Genomic DNA, 27,500 nt, shown 5'->3' with positions numbered 1-27,500 from the left:
CAAATATGTCTACCATATGTAATTCAGTCTTCATTAGGTCATTATGGATGCATTATTATCAGCGTGTGTGTGTGTGTGTCTGAGTTTGTGTCTGTGTGAGTTTGTGTGTGAGTGTGTGTGTCTGAGCTTGTGGCTGTTTGACTTTGTGTGTGAGTGTGTGTGTGTGTGTCTCAGTTTGTGTGTGTGTGTATTTGTGTATGTGTGCGTGTGTGTGTCTCAGTTTGTGTGTGTCTGGGTTTTTGTGTGTGTGTGGGGGGGGGTCTGATTTTGTGTGTGTTTGTTTGTGTGTATATGTGAGTTTGTGTGTGGGTATCTCAAATTTGTTTGCGTGTGTATCTGAGTTTGTGTATGTGTGGGAGTTTGTGTGTGTGTGTCTTAGGTGTATGTTAAACCCTTTGTATGAATAACCTGCAGTCTGTTCTAGATTATTATGTCATGCGATGAGGTCATAAAATTTGATTATTTAATAAAGATGATGTTGACAATACATAACTCATCTGTCTGTCTCTTTGGGTTATCTGTATGCCTGTCCGTCCAACCCGGTATCACCTGATTTCGTGCTCATGCGCACGAACGTTAATCTATTGGATCGTGTCCCAGAGCACAATTGTCCGACTTTTTTCGTGCTACACAGAACGAAATGTAAACAAATGCATTCTGAATGGGAGCGTTTCTCCGATGTTTCCATGCTACACAGAACGAAATGTAAACAAATGCATTTTGAATGGGAGCGTTTTTCAGGCGAGAGAGAGAGAGTGCGCAGACAGTACAGTGCACCCTCTAGTTATATATATGTCAATATTTCCGATTTTTTGAGCAGACCTCCTCAATAACTGAAACGAACGTGCTCCACAGAACGCGCGTTTCTCAGACAATTATTGCGCTCCACAGAACGAAACGAGAGAGAGAAAGAGAGAGGGAGAGAGAGAGAGTGGCTTCAGAAGGGGTGTGCGCAGATAGTACAGTGCACCCTCTAGTTATATATAGGTCAATATTTCCGATTTTTTAAGCAGCAAACTGAAACGAATGTGCTCCACAGAACGCACGTTTCTCAGACAATTAATGTGCTCCACAAAAAGAAACGAGAGAGAGAGAGAGAGAGAGAGAGAGAGAGAGAGAGAGAGAGAGAGAGAGAGAGAGAGAGAGAGAGAGAGAGAGATTAAGAGGCCTCAGAAGAGGTGTGCGCAGATAGTACAGTCGACCCTCTAGTTATGTGTCAATATTTCTGATTTTTTAAGCAGACCTCCTCAAAAACTGAAACGAACGTGCTCCACAGAACGCTAATTTCTCAGACAATTAAAGTGCTCCACAAAACTAAACGAGAGAGAGAGAGAGAGAGAGGCTTCAGAAGGGGTGTGTGTAGATATTACAGTGCACCCTCTAGTTATTTATATTGTAAATATTTCCATTTTTGCATTTTTGAAGCAGACCTCCTCAAAAACTGAAAATAAATATCCTAAATAAATAGAAATAACCGTGCTCGACAGAACGAACTGTAAACCAATGCATTCTGAATGGGAGCATTTCTCAGATGTTAACCCTATATGCAGGGGCGGATGGTGTATAGGGGCAATTTAGGTGGCGCACTACCAACTGCCTCTCCTGGAACCGTAACCTTATCGTGGTGGAGAGGTTTGCGTGTCCCTGTGAACCTGAGGGCTGTGTTGTCTGGAGCCTTGTGCTCCTGGTAGGGTCTCTCATGGCAGAGTGGTCTCAGGTGAGGGGCCAGACTAAGAATGGTTCAAAAACTCCAATGAATAACGAAAGAAGAGGAGATGTGACCCGGCCCGGAGGAAGCCCGGGGCCCCCGTCTGGAGCCAGGCCCAGACGGAGGGCTCGATGGCGAGCGCCTGGTGGCCGGGTTTGCCACGGAGCCCGGTCGGTAACAGCCCGAACAAACTACGTGGCACCCCCCCTCTCTTCATCCCATGGGCCCATCACCTGTGGGAAGACCCGTTGGGGTCGGGTGCGCAGCCACATGGGTGGCAGCGAAGGTCAGGGGTCTCGACGGACTAGACCCGGGCGGCAGAAGCTGGCTCTGGGGACGTGGAACGTCACCTCGCTGTGGGGAAAGGAACCGGAGCTTGTGAGGGAGGTGGAGTGCTATCAGTTAGACCGGAGTTTACCCCGGTAGACGAGAGGGTCGCCTCCCTGCGCCTAAGGGTTGTAGGGGGGAAAACTCTGACTGTTGTTTGTGCGTATGCACCAAACAGCAGTTCAGAGTACTCAGCCTTCTTGGAGACCCTGAATGGAGTCCTGTATGGGGCTCCAGTAGGGGACTCCGTAGTTCTGCTGGGAGACTTCAACGCCCACGTGGGCAACGATGGAGACACATGGAGAGGCGTGGTGGGGAGGAACGGCCTCTCTGATCTAAACCCGAGCGGTCGTTTGTTATTGGACTTCTGTGCTAGTCATGGATTATCCATAACGAACACCATGTTCGAACATAAGGGTGCTCATAAGTGTACCTGGTACCAGAGTACCCTAGGCCAAAGATCAATGATCGATTTCGTGATCGTGTCATCTGATCTGAGGCCGCATGTGTTGCCATGGCGCTGTGCGAGACAGCAGCCTTTTCCAGTTGCTCCGTAGTACTGTGTTGTTTTTAACTTTATTTTCTTAATGTTTTGCTACTCCTGCAACCTTGTGCAGGAGTAGGGTGTTTTAATATATAACCATGGTTATGACAAACTTTAAAGAGAAGCCACACACCAGTTCTCTGAGTTATCCGAGAGAACAGTTGTTGGCTCTGAAAACAAGCACACAAGCCGGCGTACGGCACCGTATACCGGCAGCGCTGAGGAGGATATATCGGGGCTGTAAGGCTGGCGCTAAGCTAAAGGCTAGGCTAGCGGACAATCGGAGGCGTTTTAAGCCATCAATTCCCTCCATCACCATGGGGAACGTGAACGCCTTGCCAAATAAGATCGACGAGCTAACGGCCTTAACTAACCAGCGGATCTACCGGGAGAGCAGCCTGCTAATATTCACAGATACGTGGCTTACCCCCCTCATCCCAGTTACTAACGTGGACCTGCCGGGTTTCAGCGCGGTGAGAGCCGATAGAGACACAAAAGCCTGTGGTAAGAGCAAAGGTGGGGGGCTCATAATATATGTCAACGATCGCTGGTGTAACCCAGGACATATCTCTGTGAAGAAGGCTTCATGCTGCCGGGACCTAGAGCTACTAGCTGTCAGCCTCCGGCCATACTATTTACAGAGGGAGTTTAGTCACGTGATCGCTGTGTGTGTGTTTACATTCCTCCGAGAGCCGACGCAGCCACTGCCTGTGACAAGATTCACGCTGTCACAGCAAGGCTTCAGACTCTACACCCAGAGGCTTTCTTCTTAATTTCCGGTGATTTTAACCATGCCACCCTGGATTCTACTCTGGCTGTTTTTTATCAGTTTGTGAACTGCCCCACTAGAAACAACAATACAATTGACCTCCTGTATGCAAATGTTAGGGATGCATACAGGGTCACCCCCCTCCCCCCACTTGGGAAGTCGGACCACAACCTGGTCTACCTGCAGCCACAATACACCCCCCTAGTGCAGAGGCAGTCTGTCACAACACGCTCCTTTAGGAGATGGTCTCCTGAAGCGGAGGATGCCCTCAGAGACTGCTTCCAAACTACAGACTGGAGTGTACTACAGAGTGAGGACATAGAGGGGCTGACACACTGCCTGACAGACTATCTAAACTTCTGCACAGATGTAGTCGCCCCTACTCGGACTGTTCGCTGCTATCCAAACAACAAGCCTTGGGTGACGTGTGACGTCAAAACTGTCTTAATAAGAAGAAGGTAGCCTTCAGTAGCAGGGACAAGGAGGTGATTAAGACAGCACAGCGTGAGCTGAAACAGTGTTTGAAGGAGGTGAAGGAGAGTTAAAGGAGATAGGTGGAGCACAAACTGATGGAGAACAATATGAGGGAGGTCTGGGATGGTGAGAAAATCATCACAGGCCACAAAGCTAAGAACAGTACAGAGGGGGGGACTGTGGAGAGGGCAAACCAGGTTAACATCTTTTTCAACAGGTTTGACCAACCATCCAGCCAAGGCACCAACATAATGGCACCCTCACTTTCACCACCGTCATGCGATCCCCCCTTCCCCTCACCACTGGACACCGCTCTCCACCCCTCTTACAATCTCTCCTCAAACACCCCAGGGGACCCTCCTCCCTGCATTATTACTGCTGACCAGGTCAGAGGAGAACTGAGGAAGCTTCGCCCAAAGAAAGCAGCGGGCCCAGATAATGTGTGCTCACGCCTGTTGAAGACCTGCGCTGCTGAACTTGGGGAGCCGCTTCAGTACGTCTTCAACCTCAGTCTACAACTAGGGAGAGTGCCCACCCTCTGGAAGACATCTTGCATAGTTCCGGTTCAAAAGAAAACCCGACCTAGTGAGCTGAATGACTTCCGACCGGTGGCACTCACATCACATCTGATGAAGACCCTGGAGCGGCTCCTTCTCAGACACCTCAGGCCTAAGGTGCTGCACGCTCAGGATCCACTACAGTTTGCCTACCGGACAGGGGTTGGTGTGGAGGATGCCATCCTGTATCTCCTACACCGGGCCCACTCACATCTGGACAAGGGGGCGGGCACAGTCAGGATTCTTTTCCTAGACTTCTCTAGTGCCTTCAACACAATCCAGCCCCTCATACTACAAAACAAACTGTCAGCTATGCAAGTTGACCCCCACCTGATAACTTGGATCACGAACTACCTCATAGATAGACCACAGTTTGTTCGATTAAAGGACACCACATCGGACATCTTAATCAGCAGCACTGGGGCGCCTCAGGGGACTGTGCTGGCCCCTCTTCTCTTCACCTTATACACCTCAGACTTCAGCCATAACTCTGAATCGTGCCACATTCAGAAGTATGCTGACAACACAGCCATCATGGGGTGTATAGGGGGGGACCAAGAGGAGGAGTACCGGACTCTAGTGAGAGACTTTGTCACCTGGAGCCATGCAAACAGCCTGCAGCTCAACACATCAAAAACCAAAGAGCTGGTGATAGACTTTGGGAAGTCAAGGCCACGCCCCCAAGCAGTGGACATCGATGGAGTAGAGGTGAAAACCGTGGGCAGCTACAAGTACCTGGGAGTGTGGCTTGACAAAAAACTGGACTGGGCAATCAACACCGACCACCTCTACAAGAAAGGCCAAAGCAGAATGTATTTTTTAAGGAGGCTGCGATCTTTTAATATCTGTAGTAAACTTCTGTCAATGTTCTACCAGGCTTGACAAGCTCATCAGGCGGGCCGGCTCTGTGGTTGGCTGCAAGCTGGATTGTCTGGTGACAGTGGCAGAGGAGAGAACCACAAAGAAGCTTCTGGCCATCCTGGATGACACCAGCCACCCTCTGCACATTGTCATCAGCAACCAAAGAAGCTCCTTCAGCGACAGGCTGCTCCTCCCCAGATGCCGCACCAACAGACTAATGAACTCCTTTGTCCATCGTGCCATCACACTCCACAACTCCGCACTTGGAGGGAGGAGGGGGGGGGCAGCAGGAGGAGTACAGTACAGTGGATAAAGGGAAATAGAAATAGGATAGACTGATCGAGCTTGCATAATCAATTTATTTATTTATTTATTGCTACTCACTCCATTATTAACACAAAAAAGATATAATAATTGCTGCTAACATCTGCTGCTGCTGCTTCTTCTTTTTAAAATGTATTTATACAATGTCTTGTTGCATTTTAGCTTGTGTTTTTCTTGCTTGTTTATGTGTCTTTTCTGTACTACCGCTGCTGGAATTTTGAATTTCCCTGAAGGAGCATTCCCAAGGGATCAATAAAGTGTCTATCTATCTATCTGTCTGTCTGTCTGTCTGTCTGTCCGTCCGTCCGTCCGTCCGTCCGTCCGTCTGTCTGTCTGTCTGTCTATCTATCTATCTATCTATCTATCTTTTGAAAACTCGGGTTAAGAGAGAGGCGGAACTGTCAACCGACCACCATCTGGTGGTGAGTTGGATCGGGGAATGGGGGAAATTTCCGGATTGACCTGGTAAGCCCCAACGAGTAGTGCGGGTGAATTGGGAACGACTGGAGGAGGCCCCCGTCCTAGGTATCTTCAACTCACACCTCCGGCGGAGTTTTTCTGGCATTCCTGTGGAGGTTGGGGGCATTGAGCCGGAGTGGGCGGTGTTCAAAGCCTCCATTGCTGAAGCTGCGGCGGCTAGCTGTGGCCTCAGGGTCTTAGGCTCCTCAAGGGGCAATAACCCTCGGACACCGTGGTGGACACCGGTGGTCAGGGAAGCCGTCCGATTGAAGAAGGAGGCCTTCCGGGATATGATATCCTGGAGGACTCCTGACTCGGTTGCAGGGTACCGACAGCAGCTGCTGCCGTGTCGGAGGCTAAGCAGCGGGTGTGGGAGAAGTTCGGAGAGGCCATGGAGAAGGACTTTCGGTCGGCACCAAAGTGTTTCTTGAAGACTATCCGGCACCTCAGGAGGGGGAAACAGGGAACCATCCAAGCTGTGTACAGTAAGGATGGGACTCTGTTGACCTCAATTGAGGAGGTCGTCGGACGTTGGAAGGAACACTTTGAGGAACTCCTGAATCCGAATAACACGCCCTCTATGTCGGAGGCAGAGCTCGAGGTTGATGGTGTTTCTTCGTCAATTTCCCGGGTGGAGGTCACTGAGGTAGTCAAACATCTCCGCAGTGGCAAAGCCCCAGGGATTGATGAGATCCAGCCAGAAATGCTAAAGGCTCGGGGTGTTGAGGGGCTGTCATGGTTGACAAGCCTATTCAACATTGCGTGGGAGTCGGGTACAGTGCCAAAGGAGTGGCAAACCGGGGTGGTGGTTCCCCTGTTCAAAAAGGGGGACCAGAGAGTGTGTGCTAATTACCGGGGTATCACACTTCTCAGCCACCCTGGTAAAGTCTACTCCAAGGTGCTGGAAAGGAGGTTTCGGCCAATCGTTGGACCTCAGATTGAAGAGGAACAATGCGGTTTTCGCCCCGGAAGTGGATCTACGGACCAACACTCTCGCAAGGATCCTGGAGGGGACCTGGGAGTATGCCCATCCGGTCTACATGTGTTTTTTTAATCTGGAGAAAGCGTATGACCGGGTCCCCCGGGAGAAACTGTGGGAGGTGCTGCGGGAGTATGGGGTAAGGGGGTCTCTCCTAAGGGCCATCCAATCTCTGTACTCCCAAAGCGAGAGCTGTGGTCGCGTCCTTGGCAGCCAGTCAGTTTCGTTGTCAGTGGGTGTTGGTCTCCGCCAGGGCTGTGCCTTGTCACCAATCTTGTTTGTGATATACATGGACAGGATATCGAGGCGTAGTCGTGGTGGGGAGGGGTTGCAGTTTGGTGGTCTGAGGATCTCGTCACTGCTTTTTGCAGATGATGTGGTCCTCATTGAATCATCGGCCTGTGACCTTCAGCACTCACTGAATCGGCTGGCGGCCGAGTGTGAAGCGGCTGGGATGAGGATCAGCACCGCTAAATCTGAGGCCATGACTCTTAGCAGGAAACCGGTGGATTGCTTACTCCGGGTAGGATATGAGTCCTTGGCCCAAGTGAAGGAGTTCAAGTAACTCGGGGTCTTGTTCGGAGTGAGGGTACGATGGAGCGTGAGATTGGCCGGAGAATCAGAGCAGCGGGGGCGGTAATGCGTTCGCTTTACCGCACCGTTGTTACGAAAAGAGAGCTGAGCCGCAAGGCAAAGCTCTCGATCTACCGGTCGATCTTCGTTCCTATCCTCACCTATGGTCATGAGGGTTGGGTGATGACCGAAAGGACGAGATCGCGGGTACAAGCGCCCGAGATGAGTTTTCTCAGAAGGGTGGCTGGCTTCTCCCTTAGGGATAGGGTGAGAAGCTCAGCCATCCGTGAGGAACTTGGATTAGAGCCGCTGCTCCTTTACTTAGAAAGGAGTCAGCTGAGGTGGTTCGGGCATCTGGTAAGGATGCCCACTAGGCGCCTCCCTTGGGAGGTGTTTCAGGCACGTCCAGTGGGGAGGAAACCTCGGGGAAGACCCAGGACTAGTTGGAGAGATTATATCTCAACACTGGCCTGGGAACGCCTCGGGATCCCCCCGTCAGAGCTGGTCAATGTGGCCCGGGAAAGGGAAGTCTGGGGCCCCGTGCTTGAGCTGGGACCCCTGCGACCCTACCCCGGATAAGCGGATGAAGATGAGATGAGATGAGACTACCAACAGGGAGAAAGAGGATTTTTTTCTAACAAATTCTATCACAGCAAAAGTAGTTTTCAGTGTTCTAGACATATTATCTGTCATTGTCCAATCAGAATCGTCAGATTCAAGTCGCGTTTCACATGGTGCCGCTTCTCTGGGCGAATTCATTGACATGGAAAATCACCCAAGCATTCTCCCATTGACTGCCATTGGGCTTCGGCCTCCTAATTGATCATTGTAGTATAATTGAATGCCCTCTTTCATATATATGATACCACCACCACTGGGACGTGGCAACAATTCTCCAAATCCATATGGGGAGGGGGGGGGGGTGTACTTGTGGACAGTAGGGGTGTACACTAGACATAAATAGGAAGCACACTCGGGAGGAGGAATGACCTCTCACACATATTTAATTAATTGTTTCAAATAACCCTGCCTCGTTAAATCAATGAGCTTGGTGGTTTACTTTCAAGAATAGGTTATAGACTGTGTCACTATAAAATCTGTCGATGCGCGTCTCTCAGGGTATCGTAACAAGCCACCAGACAGAGATTAAAAAAAGTTAATTAAAAAAGTAACTTATTAATTCTTATCTGCAGAAAATAGAAACATCCAATGTGCCTTTAGAAGGAAACCTTGGAATATCTGTCTATTTCCTAACCAGCAGACCCTAGTTTACCACAAAAACAACACAATTGACGGCAGCTCCATTGCTGTGTGGTTTTTGGAGCCATGTAAGGAGCAGAGGGGGCGGTGGATAGCAACCACCATCGCATCCATTACAGTCAAGGAACGTGGACGCAGCCCCATTGAAAATAATAGGGCATGTCATGATTAGAGCCGTTATTGTAATGCGTTTTCCGTAGTGGACCAACGTAGTTATACTACATTCTGAGAGTGAGACTGGGTTTAAGGGACGTGGTTAGTTTCAGTTTTTGATGGGGTCTGCTGCAGAAATCGGTTATTGTTTTGACCAATCCATAACTAGAAAGTGCACTGTGCTGCCCTTCTGAAGTCGAAAAAAATCTCCAGATTGAAATCCATTGGTTTAATATTGAATAAATTACATATTAAAATATATGCTTTATATTATATTTAAATATAAATATAACATTATTTAGGTATAATATTATAAGTAGACCATGTAGCTTTTATTCAATAGCAAGATCTGTTAGAGCGTGCCCTGGTCAGCCCGCCCCCCCCTTCTGAAGTCGAAAAGAATCACCCGATTGAAATGCATTGGTTTAATATTGAATTAATTAAATATTAAAATATAGATTATATATCCTATGCAAATATAAAATGATTTAGTTATAATATTATAAGTAGACATGTAGCTTTTATTCAATTATCGTTATATCAAGATCTGTATAGAGTGTGCACTGCGAAGCCCGCCCCCCCTTCTGAAGTCGAAAAAAATCACCAGATAGAAATGCATTGGTTTAATATTGAATTAATTAAATATTAAAATATGTATTATATATAAATATACCATTATTTAATTATAATATTATAAATAGACATGTAGCTTTTATCCAATTATCGTTATAACTAGGGCTGTCAAATTAACGCGTTAATTATATAGTATAGTGACCTTTGACCCGGTGCGTCTTTTGCGTTTAAACCAAATGGAGGCAGACGAGAACACGCTGCTCGGCCCCGTGAACGAACAGTTGAAGTCTAAACTCCAAGACGGAACTGTTAGTTAGGGAAAGTTAGGTATTTTTTTTGCCATTTCCTGAAATAATTTATTACCAATAGCTTTTATTACCATGTGTTCCTAGTAACACCTCCCATTTTATCCACGGCCAAATCCTGTGGGATTCGCCTTGAGAGCCAATCAAAGTTGGGGTGCCCAGAGGGCTTGGGTAAAAATAGTGGGAAAAAAATAATCTACCAAAAGTGCCTTTTGAGATGGCTTACTAGGGATTTTCAAGGATGCTGAATCAATCCCAGTCTTTAGTTTCGAGTAAAAATGACTCCTTAACCCTTAAATATTGATCTGTCAAATTTAACCTATGGGTCCTGTTTGAAAAATGTAATCTGCTCATTAAATTCGAGATAAAAACACTCTGAATAACTTTTTTTTAAATACACTACAGTAATGCACCTGCTATGCAAATGCTAAGTAGTATGACCTCTCTGCATGTGGAGAAGAAGCAGGATCGTTGAGAGAAAATATAAAGGTAGAGGTGTATTTTGCAGCCGCTCTATTCAAAGCGTGCAAATTGAACCCTGGTCTCCCGGATGTCAGTCGAAGACACTAGCCGCTGCTCCAACACGCCCACAACAAAATTACTTTCTGACATGGTAAGTAAATATTTTTCCTTCTAAATTTTAGTTGTTTATTTATTTATAGGCCCCTGCATAATTTTATCTCTTAGTTACAGCCTAAAATGAATGTTGCTAGGTAGCATCCAGCTTAAGTTAGCTAACATTAGGCTAATGTAAAATCTAGTAGCCTACCTTAGCTAAATAAACCATTGTAAATAGTCTCTGTGTCATTGATCAACATTAATTGTGTTGTAAATTGTGTCATTTTATAGTGGGCTCACTATATGATTCAAAGTAAGATTATTGTTCATAGGTACATATCGGGCCCTATTTTAACGCTCTGAAACGCAAGTGAGAAGCGCCAAACGCAAGTAGCTTTGTGGGCGGTTCTATGACGATGTTGCTATTATACCGGCGGATAAAGATGCTGCTGTAAAAAGCAAGGAGTCAAATGTATTTCTGCTTGTGGGAACTGTCATGGTAACTCATGCCAGAACATCAATCTGCCAGATGATAATAGTAGTGAGGTAGATGCAGGGGAGTTGGATGAGGTTTGTTAAAATGTCAACTGATAACGCAAGTTTTGATTTGTAATTGTTAAATTAATGATATTTTCAGGGATTTGGACTATTTTTTACTCAAAAAAAATGACTGGGATAGATTCAGCACACCTAAAAAACCCTAGTTAACCATCTCAAAAGGCACTTTTTGGTATAATTTCTTTTTCCACTATTTTTACCCAGGCCCTCTGGGCACCCCAACTTTGATTGGCTCTCAAGGCGATTCCCAGAGGATTTGGCCATGGATAAATTGGGAGATGTTACTAGACACCTATAGGAACACATGGCCAAAAAAGCTATTGGTAATAAATTGCCAAAAAAAATACCTAACTTTCCCTAACTATGTAGATAGGAACACCGTTATCTGCAATCTCTGTAGTAAGGAAATGTCCTATCACCAGAGTTCATCAAATATCAACTCAACACAAAACATTTGGTAGCAAGCTCGCAGGTACGAGCTGCCACAGCCCCTGAAGCTGGCGCTAGCAGGCAGCCTCGTCAAGTCACACTCGATTGAGATGCATTTTTTTTTTTTATGTTTATTTATTTATTTTTTCCACAATGTCTTGTTTTTTTAAACGATTTATGATGACTATAGAGTGGCGAAGTCACGCCCCTTCCGGTAGAGCTCATGGGACCTATGAGATCGAAAAATATGAATGGGTGTCAATGGAGAGAAAATAATTATTTTCTGGTCCCGGTCTTTATATGCCCTGGATTACACATATGTTGTTTGTGGATTTAAATGATAATTTTTCATGCAAAAAAGCGGCCTCACATAAAACCTAAAATTATCAATCTTCTTCACGAAAATTTTTAGTTTTCTTTGCATGAAAAATTACATCTTGCGGTTTTGATTAATTAATTTAGATTAATTAATCACAGAGCCTGTAATTAATAAGATTTATTTTTTTAATCGCTTGACAGCCCTAGTAATAACAAGATCTGTAGCCTATCTGCACTTCCACCAATGTGTAGGCCTAAGTGTGGTTCAGGTACCAGACAATATTAAAATATTTATAATGTAAAAAAGACGTAAAAAATAAGGTTATGGGCCGAATTCGGTTAAAATTCAGCCTCTGCTGGCCCACAACTAGATTGTCTCATTTCCTCGTTACATGCTTATGACCATGGAGCTTTTATTTTCTTGCCGTTATCATTACATCCTTTCTCGTTATATCCAGTGGTGGGCCGTCAGGGCATTATCGACATGCAGAGCCCTTTTGACATGGCTCTGCTGGCCATGTCAAAATCTAAAAAATATATAAATATTTTTTTTTTTCTAAATTACATTAATTTGTGTCTGAACGCATCTTAATTCTATATTTTTTTCACTACTTTCAACATAATTCCAGAAGGAAAACCGTTTTTTTTTGTAAGGCTGAGCTCAGCTGAATAACACATCACAGCTAGGTTACATGCACCGGCGGGGCCAGCACCAAAAGTATTGCTACCCCTTTTGCTGAAGCTGAATGTTGTAGTAACAGAACGACCCCAGGGCCCAGCAATATGCCGGCGCTGGCCCCCGGTGATGTCATCAGCGAATTTTGAATTGTTGGCGGTACAGAGTTGATAGTGAAGTAGGCCTACTATGGCCACCGCCTTCACAGCACCTAGCGATCCTGTTTCTGATCTCCTTCGTTTGCCTTTTTCAAGGCGATCGTTTGGAGAGAAGACAGATTTAATTTCAAGAGGAAGACATACACTGAAGCCTGATGGGCTCACCCAGGCCGGTAAAGGTTTTGTGCGGCACTTTACAGAGTGCAACTACTGCCGCTATGACTGGCTATGGGCTAGCACCGTTCAGAACAACCTATTCTACTCGCCGTGTTTGCTGTTCAACATCAGTGAGGGGACATGGAACAGCGCCGGATTTGGCAGCTTCACCAGGGCAGCTTTAAAACATCATGCCATGGGTGATGGGTCAGTTTTACTTTTGCATTGTGTAGGAGCGATAATGTTGTTGTGGTACATTAGTTCATAACACATTTTGTGGCATAAAGGCCGACTTGTATGTTTCATTTTTGTTAATGAACTGGCGTTGCCAGGGCCGTCGGACTGCGGGGACGAAGGGGACAGTTGTGGGGGGGCCCAAGGCAGAGGGGGGGCCCATGAGAAAAAAAAAAAAAATTCTACTTTTTTTTTCTTTTTTACCCATCCAACAACCGCTTCGGTCCAATAAACCCCACGGTACGCTACTGGTTATATCGATATGAATTCTCAAAACACAGCGGAAAAGAGAGAGAGGGAGCCATAGAGAGGGACACCACTGATGCACTGCGGAGCCAAGTAGCTGATGGGCTTAGGAGGGCATCTCCTATATAATGAATACATATATATATATATATATATATATATATATATATATATGGGGTTAACATTGGAGAAACGCTCCCATTCAAAATGCATTGGTTTACGCTTCTTTCTGTGGAGCACGGTTATTTTTATTTATTTTCAGTTTTTGAGGAGGTCTGCTTCAAAAATGCAAAAATGGAGATATTGACATATATAAAGGGTGCACGATACTATCTGCGCACACCCCTTCTGAAGCCTCTCTCTCTCTCTCTCTCTCTCTCTCTCTCTCTCTCTCTCTCTCTCTCTCTCTCTCTCTCTCTCTCTCTCTCTCTCTCTCTCTCTCTCTCTCCCTCTATCTCTCTCGTTTCGTTTTGTGGAGCACTTTAATTGTCTGAGAAACGCGCGTTCTGTGGAGCATGTTCGTTTCAGTTTTTGAGGAAGTTTGCTTGAGAAATCTGAAATATTGACATATATATAACTAGTGTGTGCACTGTACTATCTGCGCACACCCCTTCTGAAGCCTCTCTCTCTCTCTCGTTTCGTTTTGTGGAGCACTCCGAGCGCGTCGATTTCTGACGAACGGTCAGTGACTTTTGCTTCAGTTTCTGACGCAAAAGGGTACCCTTGCGCTGCTTTTTTAGACGCATGGGGTTTTCAACTAGTTACAATGTAACCCTTTGACGGGGGACCCGATGGCTGCACATAGAGACGCTATGAGCATTCATATCCCATTGGCTAACGGAGGACCTTGCGCTTCTTTTTTCGACGCACGGGGTTTTCCACTCATTACAATGTAATCCCTCCACGGCAATATATGAAGCTATAAGCATTCATCCCATTGGCTAACGGAAGAGCCGATGGCTGCACAATAACGGCGATTTTACAGTGACATCTGTGACATTCCTCAACACAACTACACCAACGTGTCCTTGTTAATTACACAACATGTATGGGTTAAGGCTCTGGGCATCAGTTGTCCTGGTTGGTGCTTTGATTGAGAGAAACAATCGTTTTTTTGATCAGTGTTGGGTAGCTGAGGCTGATGCACATTCTCATTCCGAGCGCGTCGATTTCTGACGAACGGTCAGTGACTTTTGCTTCAGTTTCTGACGCAAAAGGGTACCCTTGCGCTGCTTTTTTAGACGCATGGGGTTTTCAACTAGTTACAATAACCCTTTGACGGGGGACCCGATGGCTGCTGAAAACCCCATGCGTCGAAAAAAGCAGCGCAAGGGTACCCTTTTGCGTCAGAAACTGAAGCAAAAGTCACTGACCGTTCGTCAGAAATCGACGCGCTCGGAGTGGCTTCAGTTTCTGACGCTGAGGTCGTTGCTATAGAGGCCACGTCCGTGCGCTTTTTTTGACAACTGACAGAGCAACCCTTTCTCATCAAAATTACGTTCCCAGAGAACTATTCGGCATTCTCAATTACGTTTGTCTAAAAAACGTATTTTGTCCGTGATTACGTTTTATTGAACATATTGTAATGACCTCGCCGGTGACATAACGATGTCGAGTCATTAGTAATTGAAGGAACTTTTAATGAACCAAAAAAAACCAGGTCACTGAAACCCGTAACCAACGTCAGAAATCCCACCCAAAACAAACCCCGGTTACTCCGGCAACCCCCAACACGGTCTCACTCATGTGCAGGCCCCCACCCTCGTGTTCTTCCAAGGCCCTCCCCCAGCTGACCTAATGATCCGCCCCCACACTGATTGACAAGAAGAACATTACAATACATGCACACAGAACAACTGGCATAACGGACAACGAAATACAATGCAACACATAACACACAAACTATTTAACTGTCCCAGGGTCGCTACAATATCGTAAATACGAATTCGTTCTCAGCCTATTTTTGCCATTTATTTACCGTGTTACTATGGCAGAATAAAGAATAAATTAATGCATTATCATTCGTCTTGAACATGTGTTTTTACAGTATAGAGTGGTGGAGAGGGATGACGTATGTTGGCAAACCCGGAAGTGAGCGTCGCCCTCGGTTCCATTGACAAAAAGCCAACGGGTTTTCCATTGGATTTTGGATTATTGCAGAAAAATCCTCAACTCCTCAAAAACGGAAAATAAAAAAATAAAAAAAAATAACCGTGCTCCAAAGAACGAAGTGTAAACCAATGCATTCTGAATGGGAGTGTTTCTCCGATTTTTCCATGCTACACAACGAAATGTAAACCCATGCAAATAAAGACTTCATGGTCATAATAATTTAAATATCATTAATCTACTACTGAGTGTGTAGGGAGGTAGGCTATTCTATTTTTTTCAACGGGGCTGAATCCAGTCACTTGACCGTCATGGTTGCTATGGTGGTTGCTATCGACCGCCCCCTCTAATACTCGTGGCTCACGCGGCAAAGGAGCTGCCGTCAATTGGGTTGTTTTTGTCGTAAACTAGGGTCCGATGGTTGAAAAATAGACAGATATTCCAAGGTATCCTTAAAAGGCAGCTTGGATGTGTTTATTTTCTGGAGTTTAGACTTTTTCTATAACTAATTTTTGAAAGCAAAACACCAAGCTCATTGATTTAACGAGGGAGGGTTATTTGAAACAATTTATTAAATAAATATTTGTGAGAGGTCATTCCTTCTCCTGATTTTACTTCCTATTTATGTCTAGGGTAAACCCCTACTGTCCACAAGCATCCCCCCCCTCCCCATATGGATTTGGAGAATTGTTGCCACGTCCCAGTGGTGGAGGTATCATATATATATGAAAGAGGGCATTCAATTATAGCCTACAATGATCAATTAGGAGGCCGAAGCCTTAAAGGAAGTGATGCAATAGGTGACTGAGTCGACAACATTTAAGTAAGCTGTATATGTATAGGGTCTCTTATATATCAAAGAGGGTCTCAAAGGACGCATACGCTTCAACCTGTGGCTCCAGCACTACAGGAAATGACTCAGCAAGTGCTCCATCTCGTTGCAACTCACCCAGCGGCTCGCTTGCAAGATTTTGGCCTGAAGTTCTTCCCAGACCTACACCCTAGCCATCCAACATGCATATCTGAGAATCAGGCCTCTCTTTAATAATGACAAAAAGTTATGAGAGAAACACACATTAACTTTTTGTTATCTCATAAGCGGCGTGGTGCCGGCTCCTTTTGACCTTTTGACCCCCGACTTCAAAAACGTGGCCACAGGCCAGCTGTGTCTACACACCTTTAGCCACAAATGTACACCTCCATCCCACAAAAAATGGGGACTAGAAACTAACCTCTGTCTTATGTACATTTACTGTACTGTTGGAGGTCACGCCCCTTTGCCGACCTTTTCGAGATAGCTAGGGATGCTAAAATGTTTACACACATTTCCCGGGGCCCCGTGAACGACATATCCGAGATTTGGAGTTCTAGCCCTTAGAGACAAAAAGTTTTCCCAAATGGAGTGTCATTTGGACAAAGCCCCTCAGAAGTGTAGCCTGCAAGACCTAATGGTTCAGAATGTGGTGGAAAAACAGTTTTTGAGATAGGAAGGTCCTACCGCCCTGAAATTTGAATGCCTTAATCTAGGTCCTAACTGGGCCCTTCCTGCCCGAAACTCATCTCAAAAACTGTTTTTCCACCACATTCTGAACCATTAGGTCTTGCAGGCTACACTTCTGAGGGGCTTTGTCCAAATGACACTCCATTTGGGAAAACTTTTTTTCTCTAAGGGCTAGAACTCCAAATCTCGGATATGTCGTTCACGGGGCCCCGGGAAATGTGTGTAAACATTTTAGCATCCCTAGCTATCTCGAAAAGGTCGGCAAAGGGGCGTGACCTCCAACAGTACAGTAAATGTACATAAGACAGAGGTTAGTTTCTAGTCCCCATTTTTTGTGGGATGGAGGTGTACATTTGTGGCTAAAGGTGTGTAGACACAGCTGGCCTGTGGCCATGTTTTTGAAGTCGGTGGTCAAAAGGTCAAAAGGAGCCGGCACCACGCCGCTTATGAGATAACAAAAAGTTAATGTGTGTTTCTCTCATAACTTTTTGTCATTATTAAAGAGAGGCCTGATTCTCAGATATGCATGTTGGATGGCTAGGGTGTAGGTCTGGGAAGAACTTCAGGCCAAAATCTTGCAAGCGAGCCGCTGGGTGAGTTGCAACGAGATGGAGCACTTGCTGAGTCATTTCCTGTAGTGCTGGAGCCACAGGTTGAAGCGTATGCGTCCTTTGAGACCCTCTTTGATATATAAGAGACCCTATACATATACAGCTTACTTAAATGTTGTCGACTCAGTCACCTATTGCATCACTTCCTTTAAGGCTTCGGCCTCCTAATTGATCATTGTAGGCTATAATTGAATGCCCTCTTTCATATATATATGATACCTCCACCACTGGGACGTGGCAACAATTCTCCAAATCCATATGGGGAGGGGGGGGATGCTTGTGGACAGTAGGGGTTTACCCTAGACATAAATAGGAAGTAAAATCAGGAGAAGGAATGACCTCTCACAAATATTTATTTAATAAATTGTTTCAATAACCCTCCCTCGTTAAATCAATGAGCTTGGTGTTTTGCTTTCAAAAATTAGTTATAGAAAAAGTCTAAACTGCAGAAAATAAACACATCCAAGCTGCCTTTTAAGGATACCTTGGAATATCTGTCTATTTTTCAACCATCGGACCCTAGTTTACGACAAAAACAACCCAATTGACGGCAGCTCCTTTGCCGCGTGAGCCACGAGTATTAGAGGGGGCGGTCGATAGCAACCACCATAGCAACCATGACGGTCAAGTGACTGGATTCAGCCCCGTTGAAAAAAATAGAATAGCCTACCTCCCTACACACTCAGTAGTAGATTAATGATATTTAAATTATTATGACCATGAAGTCTTTATTTGCATGGGTTTACATTTCGTTGTGTAGCATGGAAAAATCGGAGAAACACTCCCATTCAGAATGCATTGGTTTACACTTCGTTCTTTGGAGCACGGTTATTTTTTTATTTTTTTTTATTTTCCGTTTTTGAGGAGTTGAGGATTTTTCTGCAATAATCCAAAATCCAATGGAAAACCCGTTGGCTTTTTGTCAATGGAACCGAGGGCGACGCTCACTTCCGGGTTTGCCAACATACGTCATCCCTCTCCACCACTCTGTAAAAACACATGTTCAAGACGAATGATAATGCATTAATTTATTCTTTATTCTGCCATAGTAACACGGTAAATAAATGGCAAAAATAGGCTGAGAACGAATTCGTATTTACGATATTGTAGCGACCCTGGGACAGTTAAATAGTTTGTGTGTTATGTGTTGCATTGTATTTCGTTGTCCGTTATGCCAGTTGTTCTGTGTGCATGTATTGTAATGTTCTTCTTGTCAATCAGTGTGGGGGCGAATCATTAGGTCAGCTGGGAGAGGGCCTTGGAAGAACACGAGGGTGGGGGCCTGCACATGAGTGAGACCGTGTTGGGGGTTGCCGGAGTAACCGGGGTTTGTTTTGGGTGGGATTTCTGCCGTTGGTTACGGGTTTCAGTGACCTGGTTTTTTTTGGTTCATTAAAAGTTCCTTCAATTACTAATGACTCGACATCGTTATGTCACCGGCGAGGTCATTACAATATGTTCAATAAAACGTAATCACGGACAAAATACGTTTTTTAGACAAACGTAATTGAGAATGCCGAATAGTTCTCTGGGAACGTAATTTTGATGAGAAAGGGTTGCTCTGTCAGTTGTCAAAAAAAGCGCACGGACGTGGCCTCTATAGCAACGACCTCAGCGTCAGAAACTGAAGCCACTCCGAGCGCGTCGATTTCTGACGAACGGTCAGTGACTTTTGCTTCAGTTTCTGACGCAAAAGGGTACCCTTGCGCTGCTTTTTTCGACGCATGGGGTTTTCAGCAGCCATCGGGTCCCCCGTCAAAGGGTTATTGTAACTAGTTGAAAACCCCATGCGTCTAAAAAAGCAGCGCAAGGGTACCCTTTTGCGTCAGAAACTGAAGCAAAAGTCACTGACCGTTCGTCAGAAATCGACGCGCTCGGAATGAGAATGTGCATCAGCCTCAGCTACCCAACACTGATCAAAAAAACGATTGTTTCTCTCAATCAAAGCACCAAACAGGACAACTGATGCCCAGAGCCTTAACCCATACATGTTGTGTAATTAACAAGGACACGTTGGTGTAGTTGTGTTGAGGAATGTCACAGATGTCACTGTAAAATCGCCGTTATTGTGCAGCCATCGGCTCTTCCGTTAGCCAATGGGATGAATGCTTATAGCTTCATATATTGCCGTGGAGGGATTACATTGTAATGAGTGGAAAAACCCCTGCGTCGAAAAAAGAAGCACAAGGTCCTCCGTTAGCCAATGGGATGAATGCTCATAGCGTCTCTATGTGCAGCAATCGGCTCTTCCGTTAGCCAATGGAATGAATGCTCATAGCTTCATATATTGCCGTGGAGGGATTACATTGCAATGAGTGGAAAACCCCCTGCGTCGAAAAAAGAAGCGCAAGGTCCTCCGTTAGCCAATGGGATATGAATGCTCATAGCGTCTCTATGTGCAGCCATCGGGTCCCCCGTCAAAGGGTTACATTGTAACTAGTTGAAAACCCCATGCGTCTAAAAAAGCAGCGCAAGGGTACCCTTTTGCGTCAGAAACTGAAGCAAAAGTCACTGACCGTTCGTCAGAAATCGACGCGCTCGGAGTGAGAATGTGTTGCGTTCTGTGGAACACGTTCGTTTCAAATTTGGGGGGGGGCTGCTTAAAATATCGGAAATATTGACATATATATAACTAGAGGGTGCACTGTACTGTCTGCGCACACTCTCCCTCTCGTCTGAAAAACGCTCCCATTGAAAATGCTTTGGTTTACATTTCGTTCTGTGTAGCACGGAAACATCGGAGAAACGCTCCCATTCCGAATGCATTGGTTTACAATTCGTTCTGTGTAGCACGAAAAAAATCGGACAATCATGCTGTGGGACACGATTCAATAGATGTTTGTGCGTATGAGCACGAAATCGCGTGATACCGGGTTGCTCCGTCTGTATACATATAGGCTACATTGTGTGAGTGTGTGATATTGTGTGTGTGTGTGTGTGTGTGTGTGTGTTTGTGTGTGTGTGTGTGTGTGTGTGTGTTGATGTGTGTCTGTGTGCGTGTGTGTGCATGTGTGTGTGTGTACTTGTGCGTGAGTGTGTGCGTGTGATGATTTGTGTGCGTGTGTGTGTGTCTGTGTGAGTATGTGTGTTTGTGTGAGTGTGTGTGTCTGTAAGTGTGTGTGTGTGTGTGTGTATGTGTGAGTTTTTCTGTAAGTGTGTGTCTGAGGGTGTGTGAGAAGTAGCTGTAGCAGAGCTCTAGCGCCACCAGGGGATGAACGAGAATCAAACTGGTCTAGACACAGATGTGGTGGTTATCATTTGAATAATTCAGATTCAATACATTTTGAATATTAACAATTAAGAAACACTATAGAAAAGGGGTCTCAAACTCGCGGCCCGGGGGCCAATTGAGGCCCGCGGGATGATATTTTGTGGCCCCCTACTTGACCTCAAAGTCTAGTGTTAGTGCGGCCCGCACGTTGTTGTCAAATGCACATTTTTGCTGAGTGGCTTGCCACGCTATTTTATTACTTGTGATAGGGTGACCAGATGTCCCGGTTTTGCCGGCACAGTCCCAATTGTGAGTTGCGTGTCCTGAGTCCCGACAAAAGCCAAAGGACGCTAAAATGTCCCGGTTCCCACCAACCACTATGAAATGTCCCCTGTTGTCAGCGATTTCATTGCCAACGTGATCTAATTTTAGCCCGATCATTAACTTAGATTGGGTCAGTTGTGCTCCTTTTTTCTGTGGAATAATTGATGCGGCCCAGCCTGACCCAGAATCTACCTCCAACGGCCCCCAGGTAAGTTGAGGTTGAGACCCCTGCTATAGAATGTAGCTACAGAAAAAGAAGGATATTGGTGACGAAGTCAATCAACTCACTTTATCTTCTCCCTGTCCTGCTCTCCTTCCACTCTCTCTCTGTCACTCTCTCTCTCTCTCTCTCTCTCTCTCTCTCTCTCTCTCTCTCTCTCTCTCTCTCTCTCTCTCTCTCCCGGCAAATATGAAATTCTCATTAACCCCAGAGCTGAGCTAGCGCTGTACTTCTATCTCATGAACTCTGTCATGGTCTTTATTGTCTTTACCTCTACCATCTGGGGTTGTTTTTTGCGACAACGTTTATTGTGTGTGTGTGTGTTAGTGGTTTGTGAGTGTGTGTTTTCGCATGCAAGTGTTTGTGTATTTGTGTGTGTGTGGGTTTGTGTGTGTGTGTGTGTGTGTGTGTGTGTGTGTGTGTGTGTGTGTGTGTGTGTGTGTGTGTGTGTGTGTGTGTGTGTGTGTGTGTTTGTGTGTGTGTGTGTGTGTGTATGTGTGTGTGTGTGTGTGTGTGTAAGAAAGAGAGAATAATGAGAAATAATGTTATACACAATCACAATTACAATTAGGGCATTTAGCAGACGCTTTTATCCAAAGCGACTTGCATCGGTTAAATACACTACACTAAAGAAACTGATATATACTTAATTCAGAAACGACTACGATAATATTAGATAATATTCTAATACTGTCCTATTTTATTGAGATGCCTTTAATATTTCAGAAGCTTCATTGTGCTGCAGTAGGCCTCCATGTACTGGTCCTGTGGATAGTGTGTTAGTTAGTGGGTTAGGTGGTTTAACAGGGTGGGGTTTGATGTGTGTGATTATGCAGAAGGCAGAGAAAAAGCTATGGTTCAGCCATGAAGAGGTGGAGGTTAGACACCAGAAGAACAAGCAGGAGACTGTAGGGGGCGCTGGAGAACCGCAGCTTTATTCACCAAAGGTAAGGGTATACAGTCATCAGGAAGGAGAGAAGGAGAGATGGAGAGACAAAGAGGAAGGTAAAGTAGAGCGAGTCATCATTAAAATAATAGAGAGAAAGGGAAGGTTTTTAACAACATATTTTTTAGAAACAGTCCATTCAACCACGAGGGCAGGCAAACAGGAGGGAGAGGGAGAGGTAGAGAGGGAGAGAGAGAGAGAGAGAGAGAGAGAGAGAGAGAGAGAGAGAGAGAGAGAGAGAGAGAGAGAGAGAGAGAGAGAGAGAGAGAGAGAGAGAGAGAGAGAGAGAGAGAGAGAGAGGGCGCCCCCTAGAGTGAAGGGTTCAACAGGCCGTTGTTAGATGGTCCCATACAGCTTCTCGTAATTCATCAACACCACACAAATACAAACTTTAAAAACTGTGTAAAACTGTTACAAAGCTGCTTGTTTGAGTTGAGGGTGACATTGTTTAATACTGTTTACTGACTGTTATGCTTTAGTTCATCAGTGTTTGAGTGTGTCAACATTTTACCGTGTAGAAGAAGTCAAGTCAGTAAAACACAATTTCCCAGAACTCTCCCTTCAGACCTTGAATAACTACAAACATGGAATAATTGTAGTATGATGGATCATTAAGCAGAAATTGCCATTATCGAATGGACATTATATCATGTAAAATATAAATATTAAATGTATATATAGGGGTCATTTTTAGGAGGCGTTTGGCTCTCCATGGGTTTTCTTTCATTGCCCGCACATCATCTGAAACGGACTGGTTCTGAAGCCATCAGGTGACAGGTGAGTTACAGGTTAGTGACAGGTGAGTGACATTTGAGTGACAGCAGAGTGACAGGTGATTTACAGGTGTGTTACAGGTGAGGTAGGGGTGGGCTGAACAAGCATAGGGTTAAGGATGACGTCACACACAGCCTGGCAGTGACGTTAGGAATTAAAAATAAGCTCTGGTTTTCTCTGTCTGTTATAATAACAGTTATAATCGGGTCATCATGTCCCCATATTAATATTATTGATAATATTCTCTAGATCTATCAATATATGTGGAAAATAAATTCATTACCGAGTAGAATATTGAGCGTATTTACATTACCTACATTACATGACCCCATACCTCCTGGACGTGGCCATTCAGACCCCCGGCTGAAATTGACTAACAACAGCGTCCAACTATCTGGCTAAAGCATAGCTGGAAGCCGGGTCTGCGTTTAACAACAGGTCTGGATGGTTGGGCGGGACAGATAGTAAGGGAGATGATTGGCCCACTGGGCTAGTGTTTCTGGTGGAAACCGTGAATCATTCAATCATCATCAAACTATTAAAAGCAGTTTGGCACTTGTCTTCAGTACGGCTCTCGTCCATTAATCAAACAACTTAAAACTGCTAACCCACAACATTCTTGCCCTGTGTTACTGGTGGGGATGTAGATGGTCATTGGCTGTATGGGTACAGAACGCCAATCAAATCCTGGCATCCAGGTAAAATGTGTGTATAGCACCGTGTCAGTTGTACAGCAAGACAATAGTGTGTACAACCAGCTGGCAGTGTATGTGTGGGTGTGCCTGTCTTGGATTGGTTGGTGGTTTGAATGGCACACTAAATAAATATGTGTGAGTACAAATATGGTGACATGCCATTCTAACTACTTTTAGAATAGCATACCAAAGTTCAGTGCAGTATAGTACTCAAGATGAACATAAATAATGTTTTTAGAGTATTCATTCTGTATTTCGGCACCTGGTTAGTAGATGGTAGCCATTTCTTGTTGCTAAATTGCTAAATTCATAGCATACATATGCATATACTGTCTGTAATGGTCTGAACTGATTTCTTTGGCTACCAAGGCTTTTCCGTACGTTCTTATTGGCTGAGGATTCAGAAAGTACCAAAACAACAGGAAGAAATTAGCCATCTGCCAGAGAGAGAGAGAGAGAGAGAGAGAGGAAGATACAAGTGACCATGATAGAGAGAGCCCAAGAGGAAGAGAGGGAGAGCGGGACCAAGAGGAAGAGAGAGGGAGAGAGCGGGACAAAGAGGAAGAGAGGGGAGAGAGGGCGTGGGAGTGGGTGAGAGGTGGAGAAAGATCTAAAACCTCAAGTTAAAAGAAACTGAAAACTATGGTTTCTTTGGAAACAGAAGCTTGTGTTTTATTCTTTCACTTTCAAAACCAAAGAATGAAATAAGAAATCTGACTACAGTAGCAAACTGAGCTAAAGGTTTAAAACTAATTTCAAAGAAACTCTTTATGAACTAATAATGAGGAATAATTAATAGGCACGTATGAAATCAAGGCAATGTGTGTGGTACTGCAGGTCTCGCTACTACAGGTGTTATAATGTGAGCATGTGTGTGTGTGTGTGTGTGTGTGTTTGTGTGTGTGACTGAGGGTTTGGTTCCCATACTTTCCCTCTGGTTTAGGTCCCATACTTTCCCTCTTTCTACTCTGTATTGATAAACTTTAGACTCTGTCTATCTACTGAGGAGATCCACTGTAGAGATTTGGTTTATACATCTACTGGAGAAATCTACTGAAGAGATTACTCTGGAAATCGACTGGATATCTATTGAAGATACATACTGTAAAGGTGTATTACATAGATCGACTGTAGAGATTGACTTTGTAGATCGGCTTTAGATATCTATTGCAGAGATCTACTGTAGGGATCTATTGTAGGGATCTACTATTTAAATCAAAGAGGTCTTGATTGTCCTATCACCCCCACTCACCCTGGATGGCTTTGATACATCATGTGATTGTCCTTAAGCGTCTCTAGAAGACAATCTTACTTATTACTATCTTAGGGTTGTTTGGGGGTTAGGGTCAGTGTTCCTGTTGACAAACAAATTGAGAGTTTAGGATGACGATTAAACTAGGTTCATCCTGGATTATAGGCATGTGGATTAGATTAATCTAGAGGTTAGGTTTAGGGTTAGCTAGTTTCATCCTGAATTATGGGTATGGCTAGTTTAATCCATAGGTTAGGTTTAGGGTTAGCCAGGTTAATTTAGAGGTTTGGGGTTAGCTAGGTTAATCTAGAGGCTAGATTTGGGGTTAGCTAGGTTCATCCGGAGGTTAGGTAAGGGTTAGGTAAATTAATCTAGAGGTTAGGGTTAGCTAGGTTAATCTAGAGGTTAGGGTAGGGTTAGCTAGGTTAATCTGGAGGTTAGGGTAGGGTTAGCTAGGTTAATCTGGAGGTTAGGGTAGGGTTAGCCTGGTTCATCTGGAGGTCAGGGTAGGTTTAGCTAGGTTAATCTGCAGGTTAGGTTTAGGGTTTGCTAAATTAATCTAGAGGTAAGGTTTAGGGTTAGCTACATTATTGTAGAGGTTAGGGTTAGCTAGGTTCATCTTGAGGTAAGGGTTAGTTGGTTTCTCAGTTGATTAGCTTGAGTGTTGCTCGTCAGTGGCTTTACTTGATTCTCTCTGGCAGATACTGTCTCACAGAGCTAGTTTGTTGTTGTTGTGTTACGTGTTAAGTGTTGCTTTTATAAATAGCGTTCGTCTACCTGACCAGTTTGGGTCAAAGAATTTGAAGAGAGAGGGCAAGAGAGATAAACGGAGAGAGAGAAGAGAAGGAGAGACTTCTCGAAACACAATTCAGTCAAGAATCACAGCTCAGTGTTTGTGTGTGCGTGTGTTTGTTTGTGTTGCTAACTCAAAGTCCAGAGGAGAAGGAAGGAGTTGGACACTCAGAGAGAGGAGGCGGAGCAGAGAAGTGCATGGTGGGTAGCTGTAGAGAGGCGATGGTGGGGGCGGGGGGGGGAGGTCACATGAGGACGCAGCACTGGCAGCGTTTCCTCTTGTCGGTACCTGCGGCGGGCGTGAGGCCAGGTGGGGGTGAGGCGGAGGAGGTGGAGGAGGAGGGGGGCGCTGGCGGGGCGTCCGAGGACAGCTGGCTGCTGGCCACGTCCTCGGAGGAAGCGGGCCGACCGGACACCAGGTCGGCGGCGGTGCCGTCCAGCAGGGAGGCGTCGGTGACCGTCTTCTCCCTAAGAGAGCGCTCGTCATCTTCGTCTATCAGCACCACCTCGGCCGACACGCCCCCTTGGAACCCCAGCAGGCGCCTGCCCTCACTCAGGTCCTCCACGTCCTGGTAGCCCATGAACACCATGGTGACCGGGTGCTCCGCCGTGGCCCGGGCGTCGCCCGCCTCGTCCTGGTCGCCGGGGGGACCGGAGGGGCGGGGCTGGGAGGCGATGACGGAAGGGGGCGGGACGCCGAGGCGCGCGTCCCGCTGCAGTTCCACCTGTGCGGGGGGGCTTGAGGGGACGGAGGGGGGGGCGCAGGACGGGGGGGACAGGTCGTCGGCGTCGGCGGGGGAGACGTAGGCAGGGGCAACGTAGGCAGGGGCAACGTAGGCGGGGGCGACGGTGACGTGTTCCTGGCTCCGTCCCCCGGCCCCACCCCCGGCTGCCCGCTGCACCAGGCGGTCCACCTGCTCAGAGCTCCAGCCGTTCTCCGCCGCGGGGTCGGCAGGGGGGGCGGAGGTCACGGAGGAGGAGGCCACCTCGTACACCACCTTCCTGCCGTCGTCGTATACCTTGACCCCGCGCAACGCCGCGTCCAGCGGGCTCATACGATTGGCCGAGAGGACGCGCTGCTCACCAGTGGCTGGGTCGTGCTGAACGTTGATCTCCATGGCGAACAGAGCTGTGGGGAGGGAACAAGACAAGGAAGGAAAAAAGAATGGAAGTAAGGGAGAAAGAAAGAACATAGGGATGGTTGTGGTTGAGTTGGGTTAGAGTAGGTGTAGAGCAGGGGTCGGCAACCTATGGCACACGTGCCACGGTTGGCACGCCGCAGAATAAACACTGGCACGGCACCTCAGTGTTATTACGATACTCACTTTATCTGTCCAGTTTAAAAAAAAAAGAAAAAAAAAGCCGGCTTTTGTCTGCCGGCACTAGGACCCGGAGGACACCACTGGATTTGATGTTGGAGTGTGGCCATTGGTCAGGTTGCAGCGGGAGAATTTCAGATCAAATTGTCTGAAATTCAAGCGCACTGTCCGCTGTCTTCGTGCTGACATAAATTGATGACAGAGCGGGATATTGTGAACAATGGCCACACCCGCTGCAGCTAAAACTAGGCCATTCCAGTGCTGCTTGACACAAGAGTTTGGTTTTGTATTTGTGAAGGACCGTGCTGTGTGCATTTTATGCTGTGAGAATGTTGTGTGCAGAACGTCAAGTGTTAAGCGTCATTTTGAGACGAAGCACGAGAAGACCTTCAAAGACCAAGCAGACTAATTAGAGTCAATCAAACGTGCTGTGTCCAGATATGAAAAACAAGCTTTCTCCTTCAAGGTTTCTTACCACTGCTAAAGATCACGGGACAGAAGCAAGTTATCGCATTGCGCATTGCATTGCAAAGCATGGGAAGCCGTT

General features: G+C 45.9%; 1 protein-coding gene across 3 annotated transcripts in view; it reads right to left on the bottom strand.

The window, feature by feature from the left end:
- Nucleotides 1-27,500, bottom strand: part of palm2akap2 (PALM2 and AKAP2 fusion) — a 131,379-nt gene that overhangs the window by 44,562 nt on the left and 59,317 nt on the right. For all 3 annotated transcript variants that reach the window (XM_030341645.1, XM_030341646.1, XM_030341647.1), the window contains exon 8: nt 25,924-26,763. In XM_030341645.1, coding sequence (XP_030197505.1) covers nt 25,924-26,763 — 840 coding nt within the window. The remainder of the gene's footprint in view (nt 1-25,923; nt 26,764-27,500) is intronic.

This window comes from Gadus morhua, chromosome 19 (assembly GCF_902167405.1).
Source record: "Gadus morhua chromosome 19, gadMor3.0, whole genome shotgun sequence".
Classification (NCBI taxonomy): Eukaryota; Metazoa; Chordata; class Actinopteri; order Gadiformes; family Gadidae; genus Gadus; species Gadus morhua.
Note: the sequence above shows the minus strand (reverse complement) of the source record. Positions and strands in the feature narration are given on the sequence as shown.